The sequence below is a fragment of the Elgaria multicarinata genome, chromosome 2 (assembly GCF_023053635.1).
Source record: "Elgaria multicarinata webbii isolate HBS135686 ecotype San Diego chromosome 2, rElgMul1.1.pri, whole genome shotgun sequence".
NCBI lineage: Eukaryota > Metazoa > Chordata > Lepidosauria > Squamata > Anguidae > Elgaria > Elgaria multicarinata.
In genome coordinates this window covers 125,021,725-125,040,363 of record NC_086172.1, presented here as the reverse complement: position 1 = coordinate 125,040,363, position 18,639 = coordinate 125,021,725, and the positions used below count along the sequence as shown (strand labels likewise).

General features: G+C 43.0%; 1 protein-coding gene across 1 annotated transcript; it reads right to left on the bottom strand.

The window, feature by feature from the left end:
* Positions 1–366: 366 nt before the first annotated feature.
* On the bottom strand, positions 367–17,920 carry EXD2 (exonuclease 3'-5' domain containing 2). The gene is made up of 9 exons (XM_063118849.1): positions 17,863–17,920; positions 15,205–15,594; positions 13,592–13,851; positions 13,009–13,135; positions 10,737–11,059; positions 4,332–4,438; positions 3,001–3,136; positions 2,210–2,566; positions 367–808 (listed from the first exon to the last, which is right to left on the bottom strand). The coding sequence occupies exons 2-9, from the start codon at positions 15,532–15,534 to the stop codon at positions 592–594; spliced, it is 1,857 nt and encodes a 618-aa protein (XP_062974919.1). The 5' UTR covers positions 15,535–15,594; positions 17,863–17,920; the 3' UTR covers positions 367–591.
* Positions 17,921–18,639: the final 719 nt, after the last annotated feature.

Here is an 18,639-nt window from a genome sequence, read left to right as displayed (position 1 = left end):
CCAGCATGGCTCTGCCTTTATCACTTGGCATAGGAATGTCTTCTGAAAATCCCTATATTCAGTCGCTTCCCCAGGGCCAGGAGTACTTGATCCTAACTGATTGGGGTCTGCAAAGCTCTTGAGTAGGATGCTGAAGCACCCAGCAGCACCAAATCTATCATGTCGCCTAGCACCAATGTAGTCTGCTGTATTTCCTTCTGCGAAGTAAAGCGAAGAAGGCCTAGTGCAGCCTACCATGACGACCAGAATCAAAGGGGAGACACCCTGCTTGGCAACAGAATGCTTCCTCACCTCGTGGTAAAAGTCCTTCCTAAGAAGAATCTGGCTACCGTAGCCTCGTAGAACAACAATCAAGGGGACAGACAGTCGAGTTTTAATTAAAAATTCATTTAAAAATTAAAATAAAATGTTTTAAGCTTACAATAGTTTTGCCGACTGACAGTGAGAACAATGACTAAGCAACAGGAAATCTGAGCAGGATCTTGCCCGTACAACATGGGAGCCCAGAAGGAAACAAGAGGCCTCAGTTCTATTTTCCAAGTTCATCGCCCAGTCTGTTCCTCCCCATTAGCCTTCTGGAAGTGCTGACTTTCACGAGAGTTCAACCTGCAGATCCTCCCCATATTTTCGGATCAACTTGTCATGATTGTGGTCCACAGACCACTGCGTTGGGAGATGCCTGGGCTGCATGACGTCCAAGAAGTGCTGGCGCCAACGTCTCTCCAGCAGCATGAGGGAGCGCAGGCCCCCTTGGGCAAAACTCTTTACCACTTTCAGGCCATGCGGCACGTAGCTCTCATTAAAAATCCTGAAAAGGGCATAAACAAAATTTTGATTCAGATAATCACAGGACTTCATGGAATGCCAAAGCACATACAGGACCATTACGTTTTGTCCTCCTGGCTGCAAACACTTTAAAATTACCCATGACATGATTCTAAAAAGTCTTGAGTGTACTACAAATTGACATTGGTGTCACTAACTGTCTTAACACCTACTTACCAGGAACCATGGGATGTGAAGTTCTGTAAGGCATTGCGGGGCAAAGCTTCACTTACAAAAGTTTGAGCATCTTTGAAAGGCCAGAATTCCATGCGGAAAGTCAGGAGAGTTAGGTCAACTTGAAGCCAGATGAAATAATTCCTATACTCAGTCCTTACATAGCCAAAATGGCATCATCCACTCAGAAGAGGGAGCTATCAGTAGATTTGGGGGAACCCAAAGGTTTGCAGAAATATGAAAAATGCTTTAGGGGGAACCCTAAGTGGAGAACCCCCAAAACTGCTCAATGAGAACTGAGTAGGCTCAGTGGGCACAGAATGCTGTTGGGGAAGGGAAGGGAAAATCAGAGAGAAGGGAAAATGGAATGGAGTAGCCTGGAAAAAAGCATGGCTGGCTGAAGAGGAGCACTCCACACTTCAGCATTTGTTGCAGATTTCAGGCCAGGGATTGAGATAAAGCTGGTATTTCATTACTATTTGAAGACCAAAGAGAGAGCGGGGCTGTTCACACAACAAGCTAACCCTCATTCAGTGACTGAGTGTGGGCTGTTTTGAACTGCGAGTTGTTTGTTGAACCGTGGGTTATCATGTTGTATATAAACTCATCCAGGGCGGCTTCTTAACCACCTTGAACAACCCAACAACCATGGCAATCAAGGTGGCTTGCTTGAAAAAGCAAGCGCCACACTGCATGGTTAACAAGCCATGTGTGTTGGCATGTGGTGTAAACCACCCCAAACACAAACACACACACACACACACACAGAGAGAGAGAGAGAGAGAGAGAGAGAAAGCTCTGTATTTAATATAACATGAATACCTCTTTAAATCAGAGGATCCCTTTCTCTCCCGTTTGTGGGTTGAACATATTCCTTATTTCTAATTCATCCCCATCTCTCTCTCTCCCCCACCCCCTCCACTCAATCCAGTAAGACAAGTCTTGAGAGTAGGTTCCCCTGCTGGAGAAGACCTCCTGAACTGGACCCTGCGCACAGTCCCAACGGACATGGTGTATGAAAACAGAGTTGGGCCTTGACCAAAAGCAGGCCAGGGCCATGGAAACAAAACCCTGAGGGAATTGCAAAGAAAGACAGTAATGAGAAGCTGCTAGGGATGGGGATCAGGTCTACCTCAAGTTCTCCATGGCCAATTTAATGAAGGCACAGAGATGCCTGGTGTTTGAGTCCCCCCGCCCCCTGCAACTGTACCTGGTCTCCAGTCCAGCTGCCTCCTGCAGCATCTCTGGGGAAATGGTTGCAGAGTCAAAGTAGTCCTTGATCACCTGTAACAGCTCCGCCTTCCGAGCATCAGGGAGGCTGTCCGCATTCAAGAGAGCCCGAGCCCCTGAACGGACTTGCCTGCGGATGGGATCTTCAAGCAGGCGCACGCCCTCCTCACAGCCAAGGGGGGCGCCAAATTCCTCAGCTAGCTGCAGCTTGAGATGGTTGTCGTAGTAGTTGGAGATAGCATGGCAGGTGGTGCAGAGGAGGAGCACGTCGTGGGAGTTGTGGTCCTTCATCTGGATGGGGAAATGTTTCCGATACTCGTGGGGTACTATGTTCTTTCTGTAGAGGAAAGAGCAGTGGTTGGGAGTGGTCAGACGAAAGCCCCATTAAGCCTCCAGCAGTCTATTATTATTATTATTATTATTATTATTATTATTATTATTATTATTTATTTATTTATATAGCACCATCAATGTACATGGTGCTGTACAGAGTAAAACAGTAAATAGCAAGACCCTGCCGCATAAGCTTACAATCTAATAAAGTCAATCCCCCAATGTGCTCTCTCTCTCAGATATAGATAGATAGATATGCAGGATTGGACTTTATCACCAAGAGAGTAGAGCCATAATCATATATACATATTCATAGGATCCAATGCTATTTTTACTTCTTCAGTAAGTGCAGCACAACAAAAGCCTTGGATTAGCTCTGTCTCTACAGTTTTGCTCTACTAGATAAAAGCACTCTCACTGGCTTACTGGACAACTCACCGAATGTAAGACTCTCTTTTGCCACACACGACACATAGGTTCTCTTTGACAGTCAAGTAATAATCCACTTTAGATTCAGGGCGCCCAGAAGGCTCAAACTGTAGCTTTACAATAAAAGGGTCTGTGCTCACCAGCTCTGGAATTGCCAAAAAAAAGAGGAAGGCTTTAATGCTTCATTTCTACTCCTATACATCCTCTGTATCAGGGTGGGCAACTTTTGGCCCTCTAGAAGTTTTAGCCTAAAACTCCATTCAGCCCTAGTGAACAGAGCCCTTGATAAGGCATCATGGGAGTTGTAGGCCAAAACATTTTGGAGGGCCACAAGTTGCCCAGCCACACTCTAAATAATGGGCTGCAGAAAATAAATGCATAACTTAAGGTAGTGGGTGGGATTAGGGATGGGGGGGACGCAAGGAAATCCAGGACACTTGGGCCCCCAGGGATCTCCCTGGAATGTCCAGGGTAATGGAGTTTGAGAAAAATGGACGGGAAGAGCATCTGACCCAGGGGCAAGCAACCTTTGCGGTCCCATGGCACATTTGGAAATTTGACACACTGTTCTGAGAACCGCCCTAAAGTGGCTGCCATGGGAGGCATGGTAAGTCACAAAGACTAGTCACCGTGTAGCCCAGAGGCATTCATAGGAAATAAAGAGGGCAGCTGTTGGAGGCTTTCACTTTGCTTTGCAGTGATCGTAGCTTCCGGTAAGAAAATGTGTTAATTTTAAAATTTATTTTTATGTGAGAAGGGTAGGGCACTGTAGTGGGTACCATCTAAGTGTCTGGAGCACATTGCCTACCTCTGATATGGACTTCACTAGAATGCAGTGAAGGCTGGTGGCTCCAATGTCAGTGGAGCGGTAAATCCACTCCGGGTTTTAGGCAGAACCAGGCAGAACTCTAAAGGAGCTATCTATGCAAAGCCATTCAAAAACCATTTTGAATAACAGCTCCTTTGGAGTTCTGACTGGTTCTGTCTGAAACCCGGAGTAGATGCACCACCCCGCTGACATGGAGCCACCAGCCTCCACTGACAGAATGACCTACTGTTGCGGTCCAAACATCACATCAGCCTCCCCCAACATGGCACCCTCCAGATATGAAAGACTACAACCCACATCATCCCCATCCAGCACCCTGGGCCGTGTCGTCTTGGAATGATGAGAATTGTAACACCTCCAGATGGCCCCAGTTTGAGGGAGGCTAATCTACATTAAACATCAGGGCTTCTAACTCACCAAAACCTTGACAACAACAGAGCGACTTTCCAACCTTTGCACCCCCATCCCCATGGCAATTCTTGTTGACTAGGAAAAGGACAGGTTGGCAAACCTCCAATCCCCTTGTCAAGGTACCACTGGGCCTTCTTGCGATCACAAGTGCACAGAGGCTGCCCATCTGGCGCATGTAAGAAGCAGTTGTCATACAAGGGAGATTTCCTGTGAAAACAAATAGATATCTCAATCATGATCACACAAGAAACTATCATGGCCATTGCTCAAAGTAATCCTATTACAGACAAATTCGCATGTAATAAAGTTAAACAATACTGCCACCTCAATCTGTCAGGAGGGTGATGTGTTTCACACCAGCAGAGCATGCACAGAGTGCAAATAATGCAAGCAGAACCAGAGGATCCAGGTAGCAGATGAAACAGTTCAATGAAGAAGGAAGCACTCAGACACAGTAGCTTTAACTACTAATCTAAGTTTACTTTACAAGTATATACAGAGTAAAATACAAAATGACGCTCCAGCAAACTCTCCAATATTCTTTCTCCAAACTCTCCACACTGATTCCCCATCAGTAACATATTTATACAAATGAACACCAATCACAGTGTTCTCATGTAATGTGAACACTGGATTGCATCAGCTAATTTGCTGTTCTGCCCAGATACTCTCCACCTGTGTATCTGGCCTCTTTCCAAAGTCTTGAGATGACTTCTTCTTAGGTCTCTAGTTCCAGCAAAAACTTACACAGGTTAAAAACCTGACACCCCTCCTTTTTTCTGAAACTAGAATTTATACATATACATTTAACTTATCATTCCAAGCTGTTTGATTAATTCCATATGCTTATGTACACTTAGAGGCTTCGTTAGTACATCAGCAACATTCTCATTTGTGTTACAGTAAATAAGATCAATTAATCCTTCTTGCACAGCTTGTCTTACATTGCAGTAACGAATGTCCACATGTTTGCTTCTTGTATGCATTCTTTCAGACTTTGCCATGTGAATGCAAGTCTGATTGTCCTCAAACACTTTAATTGGTGTTTCTACCTGCACTTTTATATCTTTTAGTAATTGTACAAACCAAATTACTTCAGTGCAGACTTCAGATAAAGCAGCAAACTCAGCTTCTGAAGTTGACAGTGCTACCAGACTTTGTTTCCTGGATTTCCACCCAATTAAATTGTTTCCAAACTTTATCACAATTCCTGAAGTGGATTTTCTGTTTTGGGTATCGCCAGCCCAATCACTGTCCACATAGCACTCTAAAAATAATGTGTCTGACGGTTTTAACTTTAATGACACATCTATAGTGCTTTTCAGGTATTTAAATACTCTTTTTACTGCTTGCCAAGCACTATTTGTGGGTTTTGAAACAAATCTACTTAGAATGCCAACTGCATTTGCTATATCTGGCCTAGACCACTGTGCCAGATATAGTAGACTTCCAATTGCAGATTGGTATATCTCCTTATCACAAAATTCTGCATCTTGATCATTACATTGAAATCCTGCCACCATGGGGGTTTTAGCACCATTACACTCCTCCATGTTGAACTTTGTAAGCAGATTCCTGATCTTTGATTTCTGGCTTAATTCATAAACCCCTTGTTTCTTTGTGATTTCTACTCCCAGATAATCATGTATCTGACCCAAATTTTTTAGTTCAAAGAATTTACCTAATTGTTTTTCAAACTCTTCAACCTGGGCTTTTGTTCTGGCAATCAAACAGATGTCATCAACAAATGTCAGTAGCCACATTTGTTCACCTTTTACATTTTTTGTATAAAAACATGGATCTGCTATTCCATTACTGAAACCCAATGATTCAAGTGCTTCATGCAAACATTGGTTCCAATTTCTTGCAGACTGTTTCAAACCATAAATTGCCCTGTTTAATTTGTATACAGAACCTGGCACTTGAGATTCATACCCTGGAATTTGGGCCATGAAAACAGTTTCTTTTAGTTCTGCATTCAGATAAGCAGTTTTCACATCAAAATGAAAAACTTCACAATCATATTTTGCAGCCAGAGCTAATGCAATTCTCATAGATTCAGCTCTTACTGTGGGTGCAAAAAACTTCATCAAAATTTACATTTTTTCTTTGTGTGAACCCTTGAGCAACAAGTCTTGCCTTGTATTTCGTTTCTCCTGTTTGCAAGAATTTTTTCTTAAAAACCCACCTACAACCTACTGCTTTTTCACCTTTAGGTAGCATTGTAGGGGTAAAAACATTGTACTTCGCCATAGACTTCATTTCTTCATCCATGGCCTCAAACCATTTTTCTTTCTCTGGCTTTGAGAGCTTCAGTACATTTTCAAAACTTTCAGGCTCATAGCTCACTTGGCAAACCCTGACTTCACTTGCTGTGAAACGATCAGGTGGAATGCCTTTGTTACTTCTTTCTGACCTTCTGGGGACAAAAGAACTTGTAGCTGCCTCCTCCTCCTCCTTCTTTGGACTTAAAGAAGTTTGGCTATCTAACCTAGCTGCTTGCTCTTCCGCTAGTTGTGGTGTTTTTTCAGAATTTTTACTCTCTGGCAAAAACACTTGACTGCCATGCAAACGTTCCCAATTACATTGCTCTTGGAATTCAGCAGACCTGGAAATAATTACCTCTCCATTGTCTGCATAAAACCTGTATGCCTTTGAACCTGGAGCATACCCCAAGAACGTCATTTTCCTGGCTTTAAACTGTCCTTTCCTCCTAATAGCCTTTGGAACATGTACCCAAGCAGTGCTACCAAACACTCTCAAATGAGACAGTGATGGCTTTTTTCCAAACATTAGGAAATATGGACTACTGTTAACTGCTGTACTCCACAGTCTATTTACAATGTAATTTGCTGTAAGCAGTGCTTCACCCCAAAAATGTGCTTTTAGTCCAGAATCAGCCAACATGGCATCCTTCATGGTTTGCAGAATGCCATTTCGCCTTTCTGCGACACCATTTTGCCATGGGGAATATGGGGCACTACGTCTGGCTGAGATTCCTTTGTTCCTTAGCCATTTCTGAAAATCAGTAGACATAAATTCCCCTCCAAAATCACTTTGAAGTTGTTTTACCTTAGTAGAGAATTTTCTCTCCACCCAACTTTGCCAATTTTTGAAAATTTCAAACGTTTCACTTTTGTTCTTCATAACATAGCAAAAACCATATCTGCTATAGTCATCCACCAGGATTAAAGCATACCTCGCCCCTCCTAGTGTTTTAGACATGGGACCAATCAAGTCAGCATGCACCAGCTCAAAAATCTGCTTGGTGACTCTGTCACTCTTTTTACATATTGGAGCAACCTTTGACTTTGCCAATTTGCATGTGCTGCAGTCTAAATACTTTTCACAAGATTTTAAATTAAGTCCTTCACACATATCAGGCATTTTCTGCAGTACTTTGAACCCTGCATGTCCCAAACGTCTATGCAACAGGTGTATACAATTGTCATGTACAGGTGTGTTGCTAAATACAGAACATACATCTTTAGAACCTCCTTCTCCCTTGGGCAACATTTCATAAAGATTGTTTTTCAGTACACCTAGAGCCAAAACCTCATTTCCTTTGAGCACTTTACATTCTTTGTTTGAAAACATTACACTGTATCCTGCATGGTCTAAACAAGACACACTTAACAAATTATGCTCAAGACTTGGCACACATAATACTTTGTTCACAGTCTCACCCAAACTTGGAATGAATACAGGTCCTTCTCCAGCAACAACTGACACTTTGCCATCTGCCAACGTAACATAGTCCCGGTTGGTAGGATGCAATTTTTTAAACAACCCCTTATTGTTCACAATATGTTGACTGGAACCACTGTCCATCAGCCATGTGCTTTTTGGGTCATTTTCAACAGCCTTGACCACGGAGACTTTCGGTTTTGCAGTTTTCTTTTTCTTGCCTGAATAAGCTTGCTTCTCCGTCTGGCTAGGGCAATTCTTTCGCAGATGCTCTGTGGAACCACAACGAAAACAGCGCCTCACTGCAAACACTCGCTCCTTATCTTCACAAGCTGCTTGTTTGGTGGGAGTTTCTCTTGGCTTAGCAGTTTGCTTCTCAAGCTTCTTTTGCTCTTCTTCTAACAGCCGGCCGGTCAGAAATCGTAACGTCAGCTCACTTTCACGCATAGCCTCCAAACTCATGACAAGGCTATCCCATGAATCATCTAGCGAACTGAGAACAACGTAGACTTTATGACATTCAGTAAAAGTCATGCCTCGTTCTTCCAGGTCTGCAAACAATTGCCTCATCATGTTGAGATGTTCAGACACACTGGAATTTGGCTGCAGTTGAGCTCTGTACAGCTTCCGCGTTAGCGTGACCTTGCTCACGGCCGAATCTCTCACATAAATCTCTCGGAGATTCCTCCAGCATTCTTGTGCTGACACCAACCCACGAACATGTACAAGTTGATTATCTTCCAGACACAAAATAATGCTGGCTAGAGCTTTCTCTATACTTCTCTGTTCACCTTCATCTGGCTGAGCAGGGGGATTACTGACAACTGTCCATAAATCCTCCCTCCGGAGATATTGCTCCATCTTGACGCTCCACGCCAGATAGTTGTGCTCATTCAAACGGCTCAGGGACAAACCTCCCAACGCCATACTTGACGCCATCTCAAAAAACTGCACACAGATGTCTTACTTGCTTTCTTCTAGCCCCTCCTAGGCAAACAGCAACGACATTCACCAGGCTGCAGATTGAGAAGACTCTTCTTCACTTCCAGGACTCCAACAGCAATTTGCCACCACACTGGAACACCTCTAGTCAGGCTGAGCAATCTGGGCCCATGACCTGTCAGGAGGGTGATGTGTTTCACACCAGCAGAGCATGCACAGAGTGCAAATAATGCAAGCAGAACCAGAGGATCCAGGTAGCAGATGAAACAGTTCAATGAAGAAGGAAGCACTCAGACACAGTAGCTTTAACTACTAATCTAAGTTTACTTTACAAGTATATACAGAGTAAAATACAAAATGACGCTCCAGCAAACTCTCCAATATTCTTTCTCCAAACTCTCCACACTGATTCCCCATCAGTAACATATTTATACAAATGAACACCAATCACAGTGTTCTCATGTAATGTGAACACTGGATTGCATCAGCTAATTTGCTGTTCTGCCCAGATACTCTCCACCTGTGTATCTGGCCTCTTTCCAAAGTCTTGAGATGACTTCTTCTTAGGTCTCTAGTTCCAGCAAAAACTTACACAGGTTAAAAACCTGACACAATCTTCAGTGCATTTATTTCGGAGCAAGACCCACAGATTTCAATAGAAATTACTTCCAAGTAAGGCCGTTATCCTAGGCACACTTACCAGGGAGTAAGTCTCATTGACCTTTTTAGTAGACTTACAGAACATCAGGCCGCAAGCAGACATGGGATCACAAAGTATCCAGTTACAGCCATTCTGAAACCTCATCCTCAAATTTGGATGCCCAAATTCAGTCACCCTGGTGAGTGACCTTCCCCTGCTGGCCAGTGTCATGAGCCCCTGGCTTTCTGCTGAACTTGAGATTGGGAGAAAGGAGATGGTCCCTGCAGTTGTGCTCTGCTTTGAAGGATTCTAAACACCTCAGAAACTCAATGAGACGTGGAGCCTCTGGTATTCTCCTGAGCTAGGAAGGAATAGGCCCTCCCCACATGCTACACTTCAGAGAAGCTCGAAGCACCTCTAGAGGTCTGCAGAACATAGGCGCATGCCCCTGCCCCTCTCCATGAGTTGGGGGAGCAGCAGGGTGGAAGTGACCACAGTTTGGGGATGGCTACCAAGGCCAGCAAGGTCTGTGGACCTCCACATTTCAGCATATTTGACAGTAAGGCAAAATTCCACCTGGCAGCCTTCCGAAAAAGTGAAACACTGAGAACATCGCCTTGGCTGGGACCAAGTGATACTTGGTTCCTGCCCTCACCGTACCATTTCCATCCATGGTCCTTCCACCTGGCTACCATCAGAGTAAAAGGTGGAACAAGATCCTCTCCGTAGGCCTAGCTGGGATCAACCACCTTCCCCTGGCCTTGCCCCTTTCCCCTGACGGCTTCATGGTTGCCTGGCTTTTGCACAGGTTATTCTCCATTCTGAAAGGTTGAAATCCCTCTCCCAGGGCTTAGTTACTGGCGGTAAGAGCTGAAAGCTGAAACATGCTGGTCTTTGGCTCCGCCCACCACTGGAATGTAGCCCCTGAGAACTTCTCTGACATTGAATTCAGGCCTCAAGCTGAGAAAGGTTCAATGGCCCTGATACACGTGATCATCCACCAAACTGACCTTGTTGTGGTTTGTAGCGGATGGCCCACAAGGGGAGGAACACAGTCTCTCCGGGGCTGTGTAGATATTTCACTGCTCCCTTCAAGGGTTAAGAGTACATCTCTAGCGAGGACCTCCACAGCAGTCCTAGGGCTAGCAATGGAAGCTAGGCTGAAAGAAAACCCTGATCCTTGAACCCTTTTTTTTTTAAGTGGAAAAAAGCTACACAAAAATACAGACAGTTTACCTGGCGGAATATCCTACTCCCAGGGGCTTCCGCTTGTGCTTCCGAGGATCCTTCATTTGCTGGTTGACTGGGGACTGCCCATTAGTTAGTGGCTTCTGATTCTTTAGTTTTTCCTCAGAGTCTTCTGCATTTTCAACATCTCCAAAGCTACTACTGTTTTTTCCTTTGAAGGGCACATCCACCAAGCCCTGACACTTCTTCAGGACCTTTTCCCAAGAAGGAAGAGCATGTTCACTGCCTGCTGCATGAGGGAGGGAGGGCAATCGCAGCAGGTGGAGGAACAGAGCGACCGACACCTGGGCATCCCTAGCAGCATAAGCAATCTGAGGAGGAAAAGCAAGGACTCGGCATTATGAGTGGGTGTGAGTGCATGGAGATAGCTAGCTAGCCAGACAGACAGACAGATCACATGACCCAGCCATTCTGATAGTATATGCAGCACTTCTGATATTATCAGAGAGGACCCAAGATAAACACTCCCAAATATGAAGAAAAAGAACAATTAATAATCCCCATGCTGGCTGGGGAATGCTGGGAGTTCTAAGATTTTCTGTCTAAACATGCATAGGATTACACCCTACGTCTTAGTTCTACTGAGAAGCCACACACAAAATATGCCAGTACCAAAGCTCTGTGGTGATATAATAAAACAGCCCTCAAGGGCTACCACCAAACACAGCTACAGCTGTTCCTGATTATAACCTCCATTGTGGCAGACTTTTACAACCCTGCTTCTCAGTTTTTATATCCCCAAATCCTTGTGCTATGTAGTTCTCAAACAGACAAGAAGTATCCCAAAGCATCCTTAACAGCTGCTTCAGTCCCCTCTTATGCTTAAAGGAAGGGTGGGCAACTTGAGGCCCTCTAGATATTTTGGCCTACAACTCCCATCACCTTTGGGCACACTGGCTAGGGCTGATGGGAACTGTAGGTCAAAAAGTTGCCCACCACTTCTTGAAAATCCTTTTGCTTCCTCCAATGGGAAAAATGAGAAGTTCAACAGCCAAGGGACAACGGTGAGCTGCCTTCACTATAAGATGCTCCTTCCTTAGAGAAGTAGTGATTTAGTTAAATCCATTCCATCTAGGTTTTGCGGATAGTTCTTTTCTTTTTACCAGAATCTCATTCTACTTGCGCTAATTTGCATGGGCATAATTTGCATGAGTGCTAGTGAACACTTGCGCACAAATGTGCTCTCAATTAGTGCAAATCCCGCCCCCTGACTAAAAAGCCAGTCCACGTGACTCAGAAAACTGATCCAGTGCAGAATGCAATGCAATGCAATGCAAGTTTTGTCTTTCCGACGCTGGATGACTTTCCAGAAAACCAGCCCTCCTGCTGCAATGCCTAACAGGGTGGCCACAGTAACAGTGACTGTTGTTTGTCTGGGCATTTTTCATCCCCTTTACTATCTCAACCACACAGAAGTGGCATTACGAAGCTGTCTTGTAACCTGAAAACAATACCAAGGGGAAAATATATATAAAAAGCTAAACAGATCTCAAATGGGGGTGGGGGATAGGGAAGAACAATCCTATGGAAATTTAGACAAAAAAAGTCCTACAACTCCCAGCATACCCTAGCCAGCATAGTTGCCTGGGGAATGCTGGAAATTGTAGGACTTTTTCTGCCTAAACATGCAGGGGTTTACATAGAAAAGAGCATTTATATTAAAGAAAATGTAAAACAGCTGAACAGGTTAAAGTTAAGATAACAAAAAAAACTGCTGCATTTGGGTCAGAGAAACAAATATATTTTAACTAGCTACTTTAATCCCAATGCTCATGATGCGGAGATAGATTTAGTAGTGCTTTGAATTTGGATGCTTTGTATTTTTATTTTGAATAAATTACTTTTTAAAAAAGTCTATTTAGATTATTCTTGCTAACCTCTCACATCTAATAAGCGTTGCCTCCTAAAGAGATCAAAAATTGAATTCTTCCTTAACACAGGACTAGAGTTGGCAAATCTGAGGAGTCTCTGCAGTGATACTCCTAAAAGAAGAGTGACTTCTTCTAAGGCCATGGCTAGACCTACTGGGTCTAGCGTGACGGAGGGGGAGGATCTCGCGATATGGTTATCATGAGATCTCCCCCCGTCTACACGCAGCGCATGATGTCCTAGGAGGAAGAGGATGTCGTGCCCGCCATTCAGATTCATAGAAAACTGAACTCATTTGAATCCATTGCAGATTTCTCTGACATTCCTACTCCTTCCACAAGCTGCTACCACTGCAATTGGGACACACACACACACACACACACACACAAACCTGTTCATGAGTCAGTTGTTCTACCTCCCAGTCGCTGCAGCACAGGTGAAGAGACTTGTCAAGTGAGCAGTTGAGCATCCTCTCCGCAAGAGTTTTGAGGCTGAGCCCGTTTGGGGGAAGAGCCTTACTTTAGGTTTTGTACATGGAAGGGGGTGAAAAAGGAATTCATTCTTTATTCAATCTATCCAAAAGATTTTGGTAGTCACGTTTTTGACTAATGTGAGCAAGTGAGATCTATGTATGGAACATCCTTGGCCAAGACTGACATTGGTTCATTTGGAGAAGTTAGATCTAGAGTGTTCGCCTTATGACCTTCTTGAAGTCATTTCACATTTACAGTCATTTGATGACAAATAGGAAAAACTATATATGCAACAAAGCTATAAAGCAAACACAATTAAAATTATTAACAAAAACAAAAAGGGAAGACTGCCCACATTCTACACAGCCTGCATTTAGAATTGTTTTAGGGAACAAAAAGCCAGACTAACATCCTTTCCAGGCGAGCAACTGTTTTCGAACATTTGGAAACCCAATTATATCTGCCCACCAAAGTAAACAACTGTCTTTCAAAGATACACACCTCTGTCTCATGGCCAAATACCGGAGGTCAACAATCCCTTTGACTGTTACGCCATAGTCATGAAGTAACTTGCAGGCATCTTCCCAACACCCTACTCCAACCTTTAGGATGCCACCATCTGCCAGAATGTCCAGCAAAGACTTTGGAAGAACCTGTCCACCAGCGGTCAACTGAGGCAAACGAAGCAGAATGCAAAGGCCACTGGAGGCAGCCATCTGCAAGAGAGAGACAGGCTTGGCCTTCTCCCCTTTTATTGAGACCTAGCAAGAACAAAAGAATGAAAGGTTTCATTTCTGGCTGAAATATATTTTATTTTATTTTATTTACTCATTTTAAAGATTGTGGGTCACCTTTCAGGGCAGAGGCCCTCTCAAGGCGGCTCTCAACAATAAAACAAATAAAACAGTTAAAATATTAAAAGCGATAAAAACATAAGCACAGTAAAATAGGAATAATAATAATAGTAATAATAATAATAATTAGTAGTAGTTTATTTCTTACCCGCCTTTCCCTCTGGATTGAGGCAGAGAACAACATTGAATACAAAAATACTATAAAATATATAAACTGATTAAAAACAAATAAAACTAATACATTATTAAAATAACAGCCAGATACCTTAAAATTTGACTGGGTAGGCCTGCCAGAAGAGATCAGTCTTTATAGCTTTTTTAAATTCAGAAAGACAGTTAAGTTGGCAAATCGCTCCCGGTTGGCCATTCCACAGTCTGGGAGAGGCAAAAGAGAAAGTCCTCTGGGTAATGGTTGTCAGCCTAGTTTTGGCTGGCTAAAGTAAATTGTCCCCAGAGGACCTGAGTGTGCAGGGCGGATTGTATGGGAGAAGGCGATCCCACAGGTAACCTGGACCCAAACCATGTAGGGCTTTAAAGGTGATAACCAACACTATGTACTTCAGCCAGAAACTAATTGGCAGCCAGTGAAGTCATTTTAAAGTTGGTGTAAAACAATAATAAAAGCCAATAATAAAACCAGCAACAGCAGCAATAACAGCAGCAAAAGCAGTCATATATATCACAGGATGGAAGAAAAGAGTTATGTGAAGAAGCTATCTAAATCAAACAGTAATGCATTTTCAGTAAATGTTTTTTGCCTAGCCTGATTGGGAAAGACTCCCCTACAGGATGGTGCACAATTCCCTTTTCTTCAGTAACTGTTTCACAGTTTAGTTCACTGGGAAGGATTATTGTTCCATGTGGATTTCTCTAAGGTTCCCAAACTCCCATATGGACAATTCAGAAGTCCTGTCTAGGCAGGAAAGCAAAAGTATAGCACTGCCTGCAAATACAGTTTGCCTCATGCATTAATTTGATTTGTACTACTGGGTGGCTTTCAAAATCCCATGAGAAGTTCCCTAACCATTGATAGACTCCTGCAGAAACATCTGGTGCTGGTGAGGAAACTCTTCATGTGATGAATGCAGATGGGAAAACACAGTGGAAGGAAAGCCAACACATGGAAGAGGCTCACCATGGGAAATTAACAGCATATAGGCCAGCCCTTAGATTCAGCATAAAAAGCTGTAAAGGAATTCATGAATCACCTGTTTCTGTCTTAAGATGGGAGAACAGACTTCTCCATGCTCTAAGACTTACCCACTCACAGTCAATTCCAAGAACTGGACAATGCTCCAACTCCTTCTTTAGCAACGGTTCCACGTCATTCCATTTGCCTGCTTCAGAAATTATCACTACTTTTCCTTCAAGAATCTTCTCTGCCCAGGGGATTGAGGGAGGGGATATGAATGAAAGACTATTATCTTCCAAGAGGTCTTCCTTATCTCGTTCTTTAACTGTTCCTCCTCGCTTAAGTGCAATGCAAGTTTTGTCTTTCCGACGCTGGATGACTTTCCAGAAAACCAGCCCTCCTGCTGCAATGCCTAACAGGGTGGCCACAGTAACAGTGACTGTTGTTTGTCTGGGCATTTTTCATCCCCTTTACTATCTCAACCACACAGAAGTGGCATTACGAAGCTGTCTTGTAACCTGAAAACAATACCAAGGGGAAAATATATATAAAAAGCTAAACAGATCTCAAATGGGGGTGGGGGATAGGGAAGAACAATCCTATGGAAATTTAGACAAAAAAAGTCCTACAACTCCCAGCATACCCTAGCCAGCATAGTTGCCTGGGGAATGCTGGAAATTGTAGGACTTTTTCTGCCTAAACATGCAGGGGTTTACATAGAAAAGAGCATTTATATTAAAGAAAATGTAAAACAGCTGAACAGGTTAAAGTTAAGATAACAAAAAAACCTGCTGCATTTGGGTCAGAGAAACAAATATATTTTAACTAGCTACTTTAATCCCAATGCTCATGATGCTGAGATAGATTTAGTAGTGCTTTGAATTTGGATGCTTTGTATTTTTATTTTGAATAAATTACTTTTTAAAGAAGTCTATTTAGATTATTCTTGCTAACCTCTCACATCTAATAAGCATTGCCTCCTAAAGAGATCAAAAATTGAGTTCTCCCTTAACACAGGACTAGAGTTGGCAAATCTGAGGCTGCATATGCTGTGATACTCCTAAAAGAAGAGTGACTTCTTCTAAGGCCATGGCTAGACCTACTGGGTCTAGTGCGACGGAGGGGAAGGATCTCGCAATATGGTTATCATGAGCTCTCCCCACCCCCGTCTACACGCAGTGCATGACGTCCTAGGAGGAAGAGGCACCCGCCATTTTGTTTTTGTTTTTTAAAGGCGAAGGAGAGCACAAGCACTAAACTGCCAAACGCAAGAGGTTTTTTAAATTAATAAATTTCCCCACTCACCCCACCCCACCCCATCGCACCCCCAATAGGCACAGAGCTCCTGATGAGTTCTGTCCCCCGTGCCTAGCTCCTCGTGGTTATTCATGAGAAGCCGGGACAACCACACATTCCGTGGACCGTGGAAAAAGCGGGCTAAAAGGGTAGGATGATATTACTGGGATCCGCTGTGCATCATGTGAACACGTAGTGATGATCCCAGGGCGATCCCCAGGATATTGCCCCATCTCACCATGCACTTAGATGCTCTTCTTTTAACTACACCTTTAAGTGAATGGTGGCAATTCAAAACATATAAAGAAATTATTGGCAGAGTAAAGGTCACCTGTATTCACTTCTAAGACAAGAGAAAGAGTAGCTGCTAAGTTAACTGCTGCAACTTAACTTGCCACGGGCTTCCCAAAAGGAGATGGGGGCAGCCAGCAGAAGAAGCAAAAACTTATCTTACAGGGCATGGCTTGAAAACACATGTGCAGCAACTTCCTTGAAGCTACACAGGTCTGGGTTTGGTCAATGCCTAGATGGGAGACCGCCTACATACAGCAGCTACAACTCCCATGGGAAACACAGTGTATAAAACTAATAAATATAAATAGTTCTATCATTCCAGTTTGGGCAATGAATGGACAGAGGTTTGCTTTCCATCATTTTGGTGGCAGACTACTGCTACTAGGACTGATCTACCTTCCTCATATTTGCAAATCTCAATTTATTCTGGGTAATTTGCTTTCCAATTGGTCAGTTTCCTTTCAAGCACTATCAAATGTTTTATTTTAGCAATAAGCTGTTATTGGACAGCAAAATTAACTTTGCAAGAGCCAAACGCTTAGATTAGGCCAAATAGCCACATAAGAGTTCACTTCCTCAGAGTCTGATTAAAATGCATAAACAGAGCAAAGCAATAAATTCTTGTTCCTACTTTCCAGCCTTAATATAAGGGACCATCTTATTTTTGTAGCACCTGTAAAGCACTTAGAAAATCCTATATTCTTTATAAGTGTGATATAATATATTCTCCATTGCAAGCATAGCCAAATACAACTGAACAGTTCAATATAACATAATGGACAATACAGAAACTTTAAACTGAGAGCAACAAGGTAGCCAGACAACAAATAAGGCAGAATTGCATAATATTCTTTCGGGTGGTAAGTTGCTCCTTATTCCAAAGGCGACTCCATAAAGAGCAGCTTTATTTTAGCTTCAGAACACTGCAGCTCTCGCGTGTAGATTTCGCTTCCCACAAACTCTTCGTGTATTTTGAAGTTTTACATTAAAAGTACCCTTTGAACTAGGATCTGAGAGAGAACCAGGGAACAAGCTTTGAACAATATTTTGACTAGAATCCCTGGGGGAACCACACATCCCGCCACAAAGAAACTACCTACAATATCATGTACTTTCGCTTGGAATTCTATCCCTCCCTCCTTTTATGCTGCTAAGGCTCTGTATCCATCAATAAAAGGCGCTCACGTGTACATTACCTGCTTCAGCTGCGTACGGAAGGAACTCCTTCTCCGCCGTCTGTGCGCTTCCCGGAGACGTTTTGTAAGAGGACGCTTCCGGAGGAGGAACGTACAAGTGTATTTGAGAGATACAGGGAGGAGCCATATTGTACGGCAATTAACGCTTTGATTCTATTTGTTTGGCTCTCTGAAATTCTGGTCTCTAATGCTGGTTATAACAATAGGGCTTGCACTAAGTTCCAATACTAATGTACCTTTCGGAATAAGCGAAAACGAAAGACAAGAATGTCCACTGGACTAATGGGAGCTACACGTAGGTACAATTGACATGACTGGGCTGTATTGAAATCGGAGCAAGTGGCAAATAAGCTGCAAATAAAACGAGGAACGGATCCCCAGAGGGAATGGAATGGGATAGAAATGATTTATAATGCTCTATTATTTTAAGTGTTAATTTTGATGTTTGCTTTTATTTCTTCATAAAACTTTTAACTGCCTTTCAAGACCATAGACTTCCCAAGGATTGAAAACAATATAAACATATATTAATTATATCGTATTAAATATGAACAGTTTTAATAAAACTCGTTTCAAGAAAATTCAATTTCAAAACATCCACCAGCAACAAAGAACATAAACTTTTTCAATTAAAAGCCACGGAGAACAGATCAGCTTTTAATGTCAGTTTAATAAGGAGTTGGATACATTCCTGGAGAAGGCTATCAATGACTACTATTTATTTATTTATTGCATTTATATCCTGCCTTTTTTCCTCCAACAACAACAACAACCCTG

Coding starts and splice junctions, on each gene's coding strand:
- EXD2 (XM_063118849.1), bottom strand. CDS start 15,534: ATGCCCAGACAAACAACAGTCACTGTTACTGTGGCCACCCTGTTAGGC. Junction 2,567..3,000: donor AAAAGAGAGTCTTACATTCG/GTGAGTTGTCCA, acceptor TTTCCTCTACAG/AAAGAACATAGTACCCCACG. Junction 809..2,209: donor GCAGCTGGACTGGAGACCAG/GTACAGTTGCAG, acceptor TGCCCTTTTCAG/GATTTTTAATGAGAGCTACG.